Source organism: Alosa sapidissima, chromosome 24, assembly GCF_018492685.1.
Source record: "Alosa sapidissima isolate fAloSap1 chromosome 24, fAloSap1.pri, whole genome shotgun sequence".
Taxonomy (NCBI): Eukaryota; Metazoa; Chordata; class Actinopteri; order Clupeiformes; family Clupeidae; genus Alosa; species Alosa sapidissima.
The window spans coordinates 4679005-4695051 of record NC_055980.1 but is presented as its reverse complement, the minus strand read 5'-3'; the positions used below and the strand labels follow the sequence as shown (position 1 = coordinate 4695051).

The 16047-nt window shown below is 42.4% G+C and overlaps 2 protein-coding genes across 9 annotated transcripts in view; both read left to right on the top strand.

The window, feature by feature from the left end:
- Window positions 1–5693, top strand: part of si:ch73-103b11.2 (myosin phosphatase Rho-interacting protein) — a 59160-nt gene extending 53467 nt beyond the window's left edge. The window contains exon 27 of the transcript XR_006027191.1: window positions 5683–5693. The gene's annotated coding sequence lies outside the window, so the exon portion shown is untranslated. The remainder of the gene's footprint in view (window positions 1–5682) is intronic.
- LOC121700329 (F-box DNA helicase 1-like) overlaps window positions 1–16047 on the top strand; it is a 35339-nt gene that overhangs the window by 2501 nt on the left and 16791 nt on the right. For 2 of the 8 annotated variants that reach the window (XM_042083210.1, XM_042083212.1), the window contains exons 5-16: window positions 635–770; window positions 863–1041; window positions 1242–1322; window positions 1415–1500; window positions 1588–1756; window positions 1907–2123; window positions 2342–2429; window positions 2533–2619; window positions 6517–6653; window positions 6772–6868; window positions 6957–7120; window positions 8673–8736. In XM_042083210.1, the coding sequence (XP_041939144.1) occupies window positions 635–770; window positions 863–1041; window positions 1242–1322; window positions 1415–1500; window positions 1588–1756; window positions 1907–2123; window positions 2342–2429; window positions 2533–2619; window positions 6517–6653; window positions 6772–6868; window positions 6957–7120; window positions 8673–8736 (1505 nt within the window). Of the gene's footprint in view, window positions 1–634; window positions 771–862; window positions 1042–1241; window positions 1323–1414; window positions 1501–1587; window positions 1757–1906; window positions 2124–2341; window positions 2430–2532; window positions 2620–6516; window positions 6654–6771; window positions 6869–6956; window positions 7121–8672; window positions 8863–14008; window positions 14139–16047 lie in introns of those variants that run through there. The other 6 variants (XR_006027192.1, XM_042083215.1, XM_042083218.1 and 3 more) reach the window with 6 other exon arrangements.

Sequence of the window (16047 nt, the reverse complement as noted above, 5' to 3'; positions counted from 1 at the left end):
CATTTGCTGAAACAGACAAAAAGGGTCATGCTTCTAACCGTGAGAATAACATTTCATAATGTAATAGAAGGCATTCTGGGCATGCATTAGCAATGTCAGAAGTGCTATTTGCCATACTATTTTAAGTCAGTGTAGTATCAAAATGAGCTTGACGCCATTAAGGTCAAAAAAAAAACCTTACATTGTGTTGCTTTAAAGTGAAAAAGAAAAGGATTTTTTTTTTTTATCAGTGTCTTCTTTATTTAATGTATTACATTTTTGAGTATTTTATTTTGAAGTAAGCCAAAAGTATTCAATTATTAATGTAATCCAATGGATCATGTCACTAATTACAAAAATTGGTGCGTAGTCTGTACTCAGTAATTGATTACATTTCAAAGTAATCTGGGCCAACACTGGATCCTGTCAACTGTATCTGACAATACACAGAAAAAGTGTCTATCCTGAACATTTTCACACTACTGCTTGATAAAGTTGCAGTTTAAATGTAGAGGTACCACTGGTTAATCTATTAATTTGTGACGCTGGTATCCTATTCAGTAAAGAAAAAAATTATACAAACAGTAGTGGGCCCCGATGTATTGGCTAAGTCGTTGGTCATTGTGTGTGTGGTTGTGTGTCTGTTTGTGTATAGGTACATGTCTCAGACCTTCCACTGCATGACTGTGGGTTCCGAGGGAGATCGAGAGAACAGGATTTTGGAGTGCATCAGGAGTCACCGCCTCTATGAGCAGGCCAGAGCCTGCATGCCAGAGAGCATGAAACAGACGGTGTGTCCACTGCACTGTGCCATAGCTATTCTTTAACAGTTAATGAAGTGAATGGTTCATCAATGAATTTGTTAATATTTTATTAATTAAAGGAGGACCCGTGGTCATCTCTGGCTCTGATGCTAGTTCTGGCTGACGGGGTGGAAGAGGTGTGGCAGCTGGTGGTCAGTCTACGGAGCCCTCTGACCCCTGAGCAGCTCTCAGAGTTTCTCTGGTGCTCCGCCACTCTGCTGCGTGCCATGGCAGACAAACGGGTCAAAATCAGCAACCGGTGAGATGCACTTATTGTTTACTTATATGTGTATGCATGCATACCGGTATAATGTTTCTTGTCTACTGAATGGTTTACCAAATGGGCAGCTTGAAACTGGTCTTACTGTTTGATTTAGCTGATGCCTATGAGAACTTAAACTGATCTTGCCACACCTTACATTTTCCGTATTACTCTTGTCTCCTTGTGTCTGTGTCTAGGTTGCACTATAATATTTACTATGTGTTGCACATTATGGAGAACATCCTTCCCTCCAACAGATCAGAGGCAGATCAGGGCAGGTCAGAACTCTCTCTCTCTGTTTCTGACACACACACATACACAAACTGAATTCTTATTAATGAATGATTAATGTGTATTTGTCTCCACACAGCGAGAACCAGATGACCCCAGAACAGCAGCAGATTTTGAATCACAACACAGAGGAAGACCATGTGGTCAAAATCATGGCCTTTGCTGGTGAGGGCCTTATTCCAGAATTTCATAAATGTATTCATTTCTTTTTACTGGAGCCAGCCATTGTGTGAGACTGTTGGGGTATTTCAGGTACAGGGAAGACGACCACTCTGGTCCGTTACGCCAAGCAGAGGCCCTCGCTTCGGTTCCTTTATGTCGTCTTCAATAAACCTGCACAGATGCAGGCAAAGCGCATCTTTCCTGACAACGTTTCATGCAAAACCATCCACTCCCTTGCCCATGCTGCTGTAGGACAGAGGTTTGTTTCTTCCTGTTTTACTAGGCTTTATAATGCTTCGATTGGAAGTACATTCATTTTAAAATGAACTTTCTAGTGTTATTCTCTTATCTTAGCTATTCTCTTATCTCTTATCTGAACACTCATGCTGATCCCCTATGGTCTCCCCAGGTACCGTGAAAAGCTGGGTCTCTCCAGCCTGAATATATTCTCTGTCTTCCGGGTATTGCCTGACGGTGAACGCAGCATTGTGTGGGCCAAGGTGGTCACTAAGACCATCAACAACTTCTGGGCCTCCACAGACCCTCACATAGACACCCAGCATGTGCCTGAATGGTACAGGAGCACCAGTGGGCACATGCAGCGGCCTACTGAAACTCAGAAACAGGTAAACAGGGGCTTGCCTGTACTGGCTAAGACATGCTCATAGATAATACATGTCACATATATTTCAGATATGACTCGTTTATCCTAGGATTACAGCAATTGCAGCAATACAGATACACATGGTCAAATACACAGTATACAAAACTTGGCAGGGAGTGGCATTATTGCTGTAATTACACCGCACTGACTTTTATTCTTTCTTTCTTCTTTGTTTGCCAGATGTTCGTGAACAACGCCAGGCGCATATGGGAGAAGATGAAGGAGGTTGAGCCAACATCCGAGTCTGCCTATCACATGTATCATGATGGTAAAGGCAATTGCCACATTATAAAAGATAGATGTGACATCAAAAGATGTAACAGCAACATCCAGCACCTGGCACTGTTGACTTGCCCTCTGCTCCTCTGTAGGATACCTTAAACTGTGGCAGCTGGAAGGTGCCCAGATGGAACACTACGACGTCATCTTTATTGATGAGGCCCAGGATTGTACCCCAGGTGTGCAAATCATATGTGGAAGATTTTTACATAAACTAAATTTGGAAGATTGGAAGATTTTTACATGAACACTGTATGAAATGCTGTTATGCTATTGCTATCGGATCGCCCCCTATTACCACCAGCCCCGTGTTTCCGTCCTCTTACGTGTATGTGTCAATTACTATTAATTTCTATACAAACCAAGACGGCGGATTCCTAAAGAAACGCAAGCACCACACCATAAGTGTATCTAAATGAGCTATGTACCAAAAAACCTATTTACCGTGACTCGAAGAGCTATAAACCGCTTGGAGCTCCAGTGGAATTTTGAGGTAGCGACGAGAATTCTCAGTCTAACCGTTCATGCAGGGGCGTAGATTTGCGTGGGGACCGAAGGACGTGTCCACACCAATGTCAAATTATGACTGAAATGTCCCCACCAATATTCAGGTTGAAATGGGGAAAAAAGCGCTCACATGCGCTACACAAAGAGTTAAATCAGTTCTCACTTCAGTGCTGCGGATCATCTCGTACAGATCTTGTAATGTGCAGTAGCCTATAAGGGTAAATCGCGCTGATTTGAAGTTACAGTACCTATAATAACTACCAGAACTACCAGTCTCCTGCGCAGCACATTGGAGCAGCGCTTCAGCATCACTTCACTACAAGGCATTTGAAGTGCGTCCAAATTCACCCATTCTTCTCTGTTGAACTCCTCGAGAAGTAGGTTACTCACACATGTGTCACATGAAAGAGCCTTTTCTCAGCTTTTAAACGGTGCTAGCTAGCCACTATTTGCTGTGATAAACAGTTCACGAGAAAAATAACTTCAAGAGATTTAATAATTATTCTCTGCGCCCATCTCCACATCCATTCGTCTCGGTGAAATATCATAGGCCTACACACTCTTCACGCAACACAGGACAAACCATATATCAGAATAAACAGTAGACCTTACCGAACACAAAGGTGTAATGCATTCCCGTGTATAGTTAGCTCTTCCAGAGTAATCCGGTTTTGAAATAAATTGTAGCAAAATTCAACATGGTCTTTAAGCATTTCTTAAAACCGAGCTGTGCTTACATCACCTAGATATCTGTAAATATTAGAATCAGAGAATATACAGGCAGCTCACGGTTAAGAGTTTGTCAATGTAGCCTTAATGATTTATTTTCACAAAATGCTAAGCATGCATGTATTTAAGTTTCTTAAAACTGAGCTGTGCTTAAATGGGTCAATGCATGATTTCATAACAGACCAAATAGATTATGTAGGCTACACAGTATAGTTAGATCAAGTTGGACAGTAGCACATTTTAATCACGGATAGTAGTTGGACAGTAGCACATTTTAATCATTTTATATCAAAGTCAAAGTCAAAGTCAGCTTTATTGTCAATTTCTTCACATGTTCCAGACATACAAAGAGATCGAAATTACGTTTCTCTCTATCCCACGGTGAAGACAAGACATATTTTACCAATTTAAGTCCACAGACAAACATAACATTCAAGTAAACAAAAAAGTAAGTAAATAAGAGGGCACATATAATAATGAAAAAAAATAAGAGCAGCAAAATTTGGTTTAAATTGTGCATAGACAGTCAATAAAATACTAGTGCAAAGTCAGGCCAATAAAAGGCTTGGGTAGTTCTGTTTGACCTAAGTAAGAAAGAAAGTGACATAGTGGTGCAAGTTATGTAAGAGCAGCAGAAGTGTTGTGTTTTCAGGACAACAACAACAAGTTGTAAAGTGTACAAGTGTGCAAGTGTGCAAGTGGAGTAGTGCACGCGGCCATTTTGGGTCCAATGTCCAGGATGTTATGTAGCTGAGGGTGGAGGGGGGAGAGGAGGGAGAGAGTTCAGCATCCTTACAGCTTGGTGTATGAAGCTGTTGGTGAGTCTGGTAGTGCGGGAGCGCAGGCTTCTGTACCTCTTCCCAGAGGGCAGTAGATCGAACAGATTGTGAGCGGGGTGACTTGCATCACTCACAATTTTGGTCGCCTTGCGGGTGAGGTGGGTGGTGTAAATGTCCTTCAGGGAGGGGAGTGAAGCACCAATAATCCTTCCAGCTGTGTTCACTATGCGCTGCAGGGCTTTCCTGTTGTATTCAGTGCAGCTTCCGCCCCACACAGCGATACAGCTGGAGAGGATGCTCTCAATGGTGCCTCGGTAGAATGTGGTCATGATGGCTGGTGGAGCACTTGCTCGCCTGAGTTTCCGCAGGAAAAAAAAAGCTCTCTTCGCCAGTGATGCAGTGTTGGTGGTCCAGGAGAGGTCTTCGCTGATGTGCACCCCCAGGAATTTGGTGCTGCTCGCTCTCTCCACCACAGCACCGTCGATGGTCAGTGGCAGGTGTTGGGTGTGACCTCTCCGGAAGTCAACAACAATCTCTTTGGTCTTGCTGACGTTCAGCAGGAGGTTGTTGTCCCTGCACCACGTGGTCAGATGGTCGACCTCCAACCTGTATTGAGTCTCGTCGCCCTTGGTGATGAGACCCACCAGAGTTGTGTCGTCAGCAAATTTCACTATGTGATTATTGCTGTAGGTTGCAGTGCAGTCATGCGTCAGCAGGGTGAAGAGCAGCGGACTGAGCACGCAGCCTTGGGGGCCCCTGTGCTCAGTGTGATGCTGCTTGAGGTATTGTTGCCAACACGTACTACTTGAGGCCTCTGACAGAGGAAGTCCAGTAGCCAGTTGCAGAGGTAGGTACTGAGTCCCAGTTTGTCAAGTTTGCAGATGAGTTGTTGTGGTATTATGGTGTTGAATGCAGAACTGAAGTCTATAAACAGCAATCTCACATATGAGTCTCTTTTTTCCAGGTGGGTGAGGGCTGGGTGGAGGGCAGAGCAGATTGCATCCTCTGTAGACCGCTTGGCTCGGTATGCAAACTGGAAGGGGTCCAGGGTGGGGGGGAGAATGGCTTTGATATGTGACATGACAAGCCGCTCAAAGCACTTCATGATGATGGGTGTCAGTGCCACAGGGCGGTAGTCATTGAAGCAGGATGGAGCAGTTTTCTTCGGCACAGGTATGATGGTGGCAGCTTTGAAACATGATGGGACGATGGCTTGCTTCAGGGAAGTGTTAAAGATGTCTGTGAAGACATCCTTAAGCTCCCCTGCGCAGTCCTTCAGCGCACGACCTGGGATGTTGTCTGGACCTGTTGCCTTACGGGTGTTGATAGCAGCAAGTGTCCTCTTCACGCTGTCGGCAGAGAGGCACAGGGGCTGCTCATGTAGAGGGGGATGGGTCTTCTGTGGGCAGGTGCTGTTTTGTGCTTCAAAGCGAGCAAAGAAGCGGTTCAGGTTGTTGAGCAGAGGGATGTTGCTCTCACAGCTCTGTGGCGCGGGCTTGTAGTCCGTGAGGGCCTGAATGCCCTGCCATAGGCTTTGTGCGTTCCTGCTGTCTTTGAAGTGGGTGGTTATCTTGAGAGTGTATTCCTTTTTTGCTTCCTTGATGCCACGGGACAGGTTGGCTCTCGCTGTTCTCATGCCAGCTTCATCCCCAGCTCTGTAGGCTTTGTCTCTGGCCCTCTGGCCCTCAGCAGCCTGAGGACATCCCCTGTCAGCCATGGCTTCCAGTTGGCTATATATCTATAGTGGCTGGTGAAAGAGTTGAGTGGCTTTTTTTTTGGGGGGGGGGGGGGGGGGGGTAGTGGGTAGTGTCCCCACCAAAGCTCAGACCAAACCTACGCCCTTGCGTTCATGTAACGTTGAAAGGGTGGAAGTAGACGACCCACCAGGCCAGCACTAAACTCTGAGCGCGGTAACCAAATACCAATTCCAGAACTCTACCATCTTGTCTGCAGCATAAGATTTACCAGAAGACATCAGTCTAGCTTAGTTACACTTTCAAGACTAGATCAAACTAAAGGGCCACTGCAAACAGCTCTAAAGACTATATAATCCATCCCCAGTGACCATGGACATCTTGCTGTCTCAACCATGTGCAAAGATCTTGGTGGGAGACCCTCACCAACAGATTTACAGCTTCAGAGGAGCAATCAACAACCTGAACACAATCCAACACACACACATCTACTACCTGACACAGGTACCAGACTCATACCGGTATACTGTTTTACATGAAGACTTCCAGTAATACATACTGACGTCCACTTACTATTAACCATTAACCTTACGTAGATGATGAGATGAGATTGCTTTCTCAGAGTTTCAGATTTGGTCCTGAGATCGCCTGTGTTGGTGCAACCATACTTGAAGTCGGCAAAGGTGTGAAGAAGACAATGGTTGGAGGAAACCAAAGAGGTGCGGCATTTCTAACATTGGAGACAGACATTATTTTCTGCCATGGTTTATATGACAGTAGATTTATATGTGTGTGTGTGTGTAACAGACTCTGTGAGAGGACAGGATGTTGAGATGCGGCGCAGGTTTCTGACGGGTGTGGGTGGAGCTGATGGAAGGCTGGCTATCCTCAGCCGCACAAACGCCTCCATTTTCCATGAGGCAGTGAGGCTTACAGGCCTCAACCCTACCAGCCGAATCTACATCATAGGCGTGAGTCAACCACCTCAATCAACTGATCATAAGAAATCATTAAAAAGACACTATGTAGGATATGAACACAATGGTGCGCTATAGAAATCATTTAAAGGTGCACAAGATTTTCACCTTAATATAACCTTTACGAAGCCAATTTCCCTCACGGGATCAAAAGAGTATATATGTACTTAATTTGATGGTAAAGGAACTTGTAATAGGCAAATCGTTCATCTTGCATAGCTGTACAGCATAAACATAGCGAGTCGCTATCGAGAAAACCAGCCATGCATCTTCAAGAACAGCGGCCCGACAAATCATAAATCGTTATGAAACATTACCTCGTTAGTAGATGTAGCTCTTTGGAGTTTTTGCCTGTTGTTCAGCCTTCACCTCCACAACAAAAGCATTTTCATTGTGTACAGTTGGGACAAGTCACGAGAAGTTTGCTATTTACAACAGCAGAGTAAAATAAATATATCGCGACTCTAGAGGGACCTCTACAGTAGCCAAAAATACCTAAAACTGCATAGTATACCTTTAAAGGTGCTCTAAGCGATGTAACATGGTTTCTAAGCTAAAACATTTTTTGTCACATTCACGGGAGGGAGGGGGGAGGGAGTAGCGAGCTAGCTCTTGGTTTTGTTTGAACGCCAACAGAAGTGACGTTACCCAACATTGCTTAGAGTACATTTAAGTCACATTACTTTATGTAGGATACTACCGCTATTGTGAACTTGTAAGTGCATGTTGGACAAGTACATATTGTGCTCTCCTGTTTGTTGAGGGAAGATGGGTAAATGGAGGAAGAGTATTTATTATTTTATTATCTTATTACTTATATAAGCAATAAGCCGCGAGAGGCCGCTCGGTTACAGTGATTCTACAACAGCTAAGGGGCGTTGTTAGGCACAACGCGCTAGCGGAGCTTATTGCTTTTCTAAAACTGTTACTATAAATATACCTGGCAAAGTTTCATAAAGTGAAGGCGCAGCAACTAGAAATGTAACGATATATTTATAGATAATTATTCTTCCGCCAAGAAATATATTTCCTCTATCTAAATGGTTGCCAACTACTAGCAGCTACTTTAACTTTTGTATCAAATTATGGTAGCGCAGTAATATAGAACGAAATGCGGTCAAGGTGTATGTTCATGCTGCATTTTACAACGGCATCGAACGCGATTCAGCCAATCACAATCAAGGACCGGAACTATCGAAATTGCTATCTATTTTACTATATTTTGTTTACTTGATCTATTTTACTCTATACTGAGCCTGGTTCTTGAGTACAGTTGAATTTTGTTGTATGTTGTAAAATGACAATAAGGAAATCTTGTCTTATCTCTTGTGTGGAGAGATATGTGGGATAGTAGCCACATAGTAGCAGACATCAGCGGCACTAAGAAGGCCATGCAGTTGTTTACTGATTTCCACGGCAACAAGCAACCTTGTATGTATCCATACTATCTAATGTGTTCTGTTAGAAACACTTTTGTACTCTCCATGGAATAGGTATAACCTTCAATACTCTCATCAGGAATAAGCTGTGCTGTCCTCTGTTTTAGGGTATAAAAACATTTGGACTGAGTAAAATTCATGACATTTGGGTCCTGAAGCAGAGACATCGTGGTAAGTTTCACTTCTCTAAGGATAGTACTAACGGATAGTCCTGGTCCTTGATTATGATTGGCTGAGTCATGTTCGATGCAATTGTAAAACCCAGCGCAACCCTACACCCTATATTAATAATATAAATCTGGTGCCGAAATCACTCTCAATGGAAGCGATCCCAGATGGATGTGAGTGGAGCTAGGCGTAACGAAATTCATCTGGCGAGAGTCAGGCTACTAGTCCATACCTATAGGCCTAGAGTATATCTATTCATAGGCCTATACTAAGGCTATGACATGGTTTCGACTCTCAATAGATGCCTTTATAAGTTCGCAGTGAACGCGCACAACTCTAGGTTATCTAACACAGGGTTGATTAAACTAACTGGTAACCGGTGTTTTGGAACCGACAGCTCAGAGGGGTATTCCAGAAAGGAGGTTTAACAAACACTGAGATAAAACTTAACCTCTGGGTTGTCTGAACCTGTGGCGACTAAACCCGAGCTGTCGGTTCCAAAACACCAGTTACCAGTTAGTTCAATCAACCCTGTGTTAGATAACCTAGAGTTGTGCGCGTTCACGGCCAACTTATAAAGGCATCATCTATTGAGAGTCGAAACCATGAGTGAAACCGGCGAAACGAAGAGCACCGTATTTTTCAGAGGCGGAGTAGCAAGTTCTCCTCGAGGCTTACGAGGAGAGAACTGTGAACAAAAAAGAGCAATACTTGAGCGTCTGCCAAGGAACGAGACCTTGCTTTGCAGAGAATAGCCTAACTGACTGTGTAAATGCGTGCGTTTAGGATAGCCTATTTAATGTCAAAAGCACAATTAAATAATTTAGTGGACATTACGTATTTGACTGCTTTGAATGATGCTTTCTTAAGCTAGCCTACCTTGTCACAGATTGAGTGAGCCATAGACTCCTTGAGAATCCCAAAAGTAATTTTCTATTTTAACGCGGTTTCTGCAGCTGTGGGCCAAGTTAAACCTTTGCGCTCCAGCATCGAAGGGTGATGAATGTCGGAACTGGCATGGGTAGCCTATCCTCTATCCCTCAGTAGCATACCCATCAAGTTATCCTGTAATTGCACATATAACATTAAGTTACAGCCTACACATTAATTAGTCTGTAGATCTGATAATATTCTAGTAAGGTGTAGGCCTGCCCTAACGCACCCTGTTGACATTGTGTCGCTCAAATTATTAGACTCCCGGTACATCATTCCTGGCATCGTGTAGGCCTACTGGGCCCTGCCATTTCGCCTCCACGTTTGTGATAAGATGTGAAGCATCATCACATATCATTTGGCAATTATTAAAATAAAAATGTGCTTTAAACACCAACACCATTAAGAGAGCATCCAAAAATAAAAGTGGCCTATGACCTATCCATTCGACCTTAAGGACATTCTGAAAAAGCCAAAGCCCGTTAATTGAAGCTCACCAGCTAAGACAGCCTATCGTCGTTGCACATTTAGAAAACTTAATAAGTGATGCTGACCTGCCAGTTGGTGAAACTAATGATCCTCGTGGGTTTGTGTCCAGGAAAACGAATGAAGTTGCGCAGGAACTGCTTTAGCGCAAGGCCAACTTTACGCACCGACCGACAGCTTGCCGATATGCTCTGCGTCTCCAACACTACAAAAACGCCCAGTCGGAGAGCGTGTGTAGCCTATTAAAAAAATATTTTATCCCAAATGCCATCAGCATTCTTAACTAAACTTAGTGACAACACGCATACCCGGCTGAGCTGTCTATATTTAAAGGACCCATATGTAAGATTGTGGCCAAAACTGGTACTGCAATCACTTTCAAATTACTGTAGAGCGATGTATCCCCTCCCCCTCCCCCTGACTCGAGGTTGCCAACCCAGATGCCGAAACACTACTGACTTTGTGATTAGTAGATCGGTGGAGGGTGGCGCATCAGGGCAAAACACAACATGACATGACAAAACACAACATCAACATCAGTTGAGGGCTAGGGGTGGGCGATATATATTGTCTGCGATAATATCGTGATTGTTGTTTTAACGATGTGCAAATTTACATTATCGAGTATTTAAATTACTTATGGGGAAAAAACACTCGAAATCACGCACTGAAGACTCATACATTCCCAGGAGGTAGGCTATGCGGGAGAAGTGCAGCAGAGCAAGTGTCACGTGATCACTACTGGGTCACAACGTTGTCCCACACAGCCTAATGTTTATTTTGTGCAGCGAGAGTAGCCTATGCGGCTACTTCTGTTCAAGTAGCATTGATGAGACAGTCACGTTTTTTCCTACACGGTATTATATGGAGAGAAAACATTAGCCTTTGAGTATTTTAATAGTCAGTTGTAAACAAATAACTATTCTCATGTAACTCTTTTGTAAATGGATTGAAGTTTGCTCTAAATATCTACGTTTACCGATTATGCTAACCGTTAGCATCTCTATGGGATTTCTCATATACATTAGCCATAAGCTAACGCATTCGTTTCTATTCTGTAACTTGGAATGCTAGCCTACGTGATTGCTCTAAAACAAAACATAGAAGGAAATAACTGAGATGTAGGCTACTCTGTTGGTCTGCTCTTAGTTTTACAGTGAATCATATGTAAAGGTTTGAAAGGAACTTCAGCTTCAGACTTTCTCTTGGGAAACTGTTAGGCCTATTCATCTTCTCTAATGTAGCTGGCTAGACCATGACTGTGTCTCAAATCGCGTACTTCTGCACTTACAATACCTAATTTGAGTGCATGAGGGTGTTCACACTGAAAATTCCAACGACACGAAGGGCGCTGCAAGTTCCCGGATGGTGCACTCATAACGGTCAAAAAGCTGAGTGTGCAACGCTGGACACTTTTCGCCCTTAACGGACGCCATCTTGGCCAAATAGCGGAAGGGGAGGGAGCGTTTTCAAACTCGTGGTAATCGCGGTTGAGAAAGCTGAAGCAGCAGCAGTGGAAAACAGACTTTACGGAGGTACAAGCAAGTTATAACATAAACGGTTCATGTTTTGACACAGTATGACCATGTCACTGTCGAATTGAGGACGCCAATAAAGTTATATTAAAATGTTTGCGATCGTCATTTCCGTGAAGTGCACGGAGTTAGTGTTTGATATGAGACAATACTATTTTGTTAAAATTTGCGCACTCCGCCAGTAAGCACACAGTGCACATAGTGTACTACACAAAAGTGTACTCACGTAAGTACACCAATTGAGACAGACTCCATGTCATTGCCACACACACAAGTGGGGGCAGAATTGGAAATGTGTCATAGAGTGACAATGCATTGGTTGATTTGGTTAAAAAGTCACAGGTTAGGTTATTGGTTATTATTGTAATGATGCTATTCATAAATAATGAGCTGTAAAGAAACTCAGACTTTAACAAAAACATTTTTTTTAAAGGATATCGACTAATTATCGTTATCGTCAAAATCACAAAAAATATCGAGATATTATTTTTTATCCATATCGCCCACCCCTATTGAGGGCTGCAACTTCACTTTTTAAATGACAATATCCTGGCCAGACTACTGTGGTGAACTGAGGGGGCAATGCCTGGAGATAATGAGGGAGCGTTTGATGCCTAATTGCCCTAATTGGACTCACCTGGGTAGGAGACAATATGAGCATGCAGAGGAGCAACGTGCGGGAGAGAGAGTCCAAGGTTGATCTGGAGCGTCCAGGCGAAACGCTGGGGGAGTGTTGGTCAAAATCGGGTACGAATTGTGCTGGTCGCGGTCAGTAGGATCGCCGCCAGTGAAGATAGCTGTAGGGGGGGAGGAAACCTTAGTATAAGCCTTTGTTAAAACCTAGACCAACGCCGCGACTGGCGGGCGAGTTGGACTACTGGACTCGTGAGCCCCTGCACGAACTCCTCAGAACTTTCATACTGGAATTACAGACTAGAACTTTCACACTGGAACTACATACTGGAACTTACACACGGGAATTTACATACTGGAACCTCGCTGGCCACCTGAAAGTTCGATTCGCTGTCCCTTGCCATCAGGCCCCCAGGGGAGGGTCTCAGGGAGCAGGGAAGTCTCCCTTTTAATAACTCTCATTTGACTAGTATGTATCTGTGTCTGTTTTTATAATTGAAAGTCGGATAGCTTTTGTGCAACATAATTTATTAGTGACAGGGTTGCGGGGAACCTTTTATTGAGAACACTGGAAAGGTGTGCTGTGATACCCGAATGGAGATGTTTTCCTCTTTGTGGTGTTTATGAATTGCTGTGTTTTATTGGATTGCTGTTTTGCACGGATTGGGAGTGAGGATCCCCCAAATCATGTCAGTTGATTAATTATAATGTCCGGAGCTACCTGGCTGTGCCTGTGGAAATAAAGCTACTTTTGTACTGTCCGTGGTGGTGTGGGGTCTACACATTCTCTGAGTTGTCTACCTGGGGGAAGGGACAAAGGGGGTCGCTAGAGGGGGACCTTTTCCTACCCAGCAGATTTATTACACTACTGTTGTCAGTGATATAAGTATTTGAAATGAACATGATTACTTAATGTCTAGTGACATATCAGGGTAATTTTATGATTAATTGAAATACATTTCTTACATACGGTTCCTTTAAACTTATTTATTCATTTTCTATGTTTTCCCTTTTTTGTACTGTAGCCTACTTGTTTTAATTATATCAATGTGTCTGAGATGTTGTTTGTCCATCTGTCTGGTGAACCAAACACAAATGTCCACTATGGTGTAGGCTAGCTAGCCTACATTAAAGATTTATTTTATTCTATTCTAATCCACCATGCGTAATGTAGGGTTTAGGATTCAGCTGAAAAACTCTAGCGCTCTTGAAAAACTCGTTTGGAAAAGAATGGATAGGCTATCATGTGATGTCGTGGTCTTATCGCCCTCTCACGGTGAATTGCACGGATGAATATTACATGATTTTGTGCTTCTTTGTCAATCGGACCTTCATCAAAATGAAACGCCATTGTGTGACAAGTGTAAAAATAGCGGCCTGATTGAACATGCACTGAAATAACCGAACATAATTGAACATAACCTGAACAAAACCTACCCCCTACCAGGTTAAGTTCAGAGCCTATGTTCCCATAGTTACTTACATAGCCTGATCATTTTTTAGCTTTCTGGAACTGAAATCCCAGGTTTACCGCTAACTCTGGGTTAACATACCCAGTTAAGCCAGTAAACCTGCTTTCTGGAATACAGTACCCCCCAGGTTTAGTCGCCACAGGTTCAGACAACCCAGAGGTTAAGTTTTATCTCAGTGTTTGTTAAACCTCCTTTCTGGAATAGGCTACGCCCTGGACGCCACAGGTCGTTGATAGTTTCTGGAATGATCATCTGACTTCATAATCAGAAAACGAAACTATATCAGTGACAGATCTGCCACGTCTGATGAAATCAATGCAGTAGACCTACAGGAAGAAAATATTCCGTAAGTCTTTGAAAACGCATAGCCAACGACGATTTAATCTATGGTATATATTGTAATCTTCTTATTTAAAAAAATGTGCATGATGGTGAAGGTTTGTTTTTATTTCTTGTCATCGAGGTAATTTCCAAAGTAGGGGAGTGGAGAACCGGGACGAATAAACACCTTTTTAATTAGCCTATATGCCAAATAAAATGCAAAATATCTTATTTCAGGGAAGCATAGCCTACTCTACTGTATTACATTGTGACTGAGAGCATTATTAAGTTAAATTTTAACAACCGCTGCTTTTTTTTTTGTTTTTTTTCTTCGTCATAAACTTCCTGAATTTTTGGTCAACGATTCCCGGGGCATGCGCTATGCGGTACATCTAGTTAGTTGTTATGTATGCGCGATGACAGCCAGATCAAAACTTGCTGACTTAGTTGAATGTGAACACAGAAAAGTTATAAATAGGTAATTGTGTTCTTCTGTTCAGCCTATACAGTTATGAACTATATGTATTTAAATATGTGTGTATTACTACTACTACTGCTAATACACTGCACATATTTATATTTAATTCATATTACTGTAAACCACACCACTACTTCTTAAACTGTCTATCCTGTACTATGTCTTATACTAAATACTGCACCACCTGTCTGTGTCTATTATATCGCATTTGCATACAAATGCTTTTTGCACTTCTGGTTAGACGCAAACTGCACTTCTAGTCCAGGCAATCTATGAGAAAAAATCACCCAACCCAAAACTAATTGCAACAGAAATGATTTTTGTTGTATTCAGTTCATGAAACCTTCCCAAATCACATACCAAAAGTCCATGAAAATCCAAGTGGTGGAACATTGTCAAAATTGGAATTATGTGTGCATAGGTCAATGGCGAAAAGCTGCACTTTTGGCAGTTTTATTGAACTTTTATAGTACAGGGGATATGTGAAAATTAGGTCAAATTCTTTCATATAAGCATGAAACTTGGTGAACTTGTACAGTTTGGAGCCCTGAACATTTTCAGATATAAAACAATTATCAAAAAACCCTAATGGTCGCTGTGGCAACCATTAAATGTTCCACTATAACTGAATTACACCTATATTCTTCATTATATCTCCTGAACCAAACATGGTATCTCAGAACAAGTGATGCCTACAGGGATGAGCAGTATTTATGGTACATGTATTCCATATTTCAAATACAAAATATATTGTATATTCGTAATTTGTATTTGACTTGGTTGAATAATTTGTATCAAAATACTTTATAGGTATGTATTTTTGTAGTTTAAAATATTGACAACTATTTTTGGTAAAACCAATACTTTTGGTTATGTGATGACATAAAAGTGCAAAACATTGAATGTAGCCTCTGACTGGTGCTGACTTAGAAATTTGCCCACACTTATAATGATAATATTGACATTCAGGAAGATGATCCAGTGCAAGTTGAGTAACTTTAGGCGGGTCAATATAGGGTTCAACATCAAAAAAATTGATACAAAAGGTTTTTTTTATGGATTCTGGTACTGGCATGCTAAATAACATACTAAGAATCTAGTAAAATCTGACTTTGAGAAAGGGGTCATTTTCAAGATGGCCACCAAAATGGCTGCCAAGAGGTTACAATGGCTATGGGCCCTATCATGACAGTCAACAGCACGGCGCAAAGCGTATAATCATCACGATGCAACACTATTCTACTTTAGAATATTGTACACTATTGTACACGTATTTCTATTAAGTTTTTTGTTATGCCCGTCTCTTTTATTGAGCAACGCACCAAGGGGTGTGGCAATTAACGACCTAAGGAGGGGTCTAGCGCATTATCTAAAAATCACTATCTTACACTACCTAAAACGCATTACGCCACTGACCAAGAAATACCTGGTCAGAAATCCATGGCGAGTTGTTTAT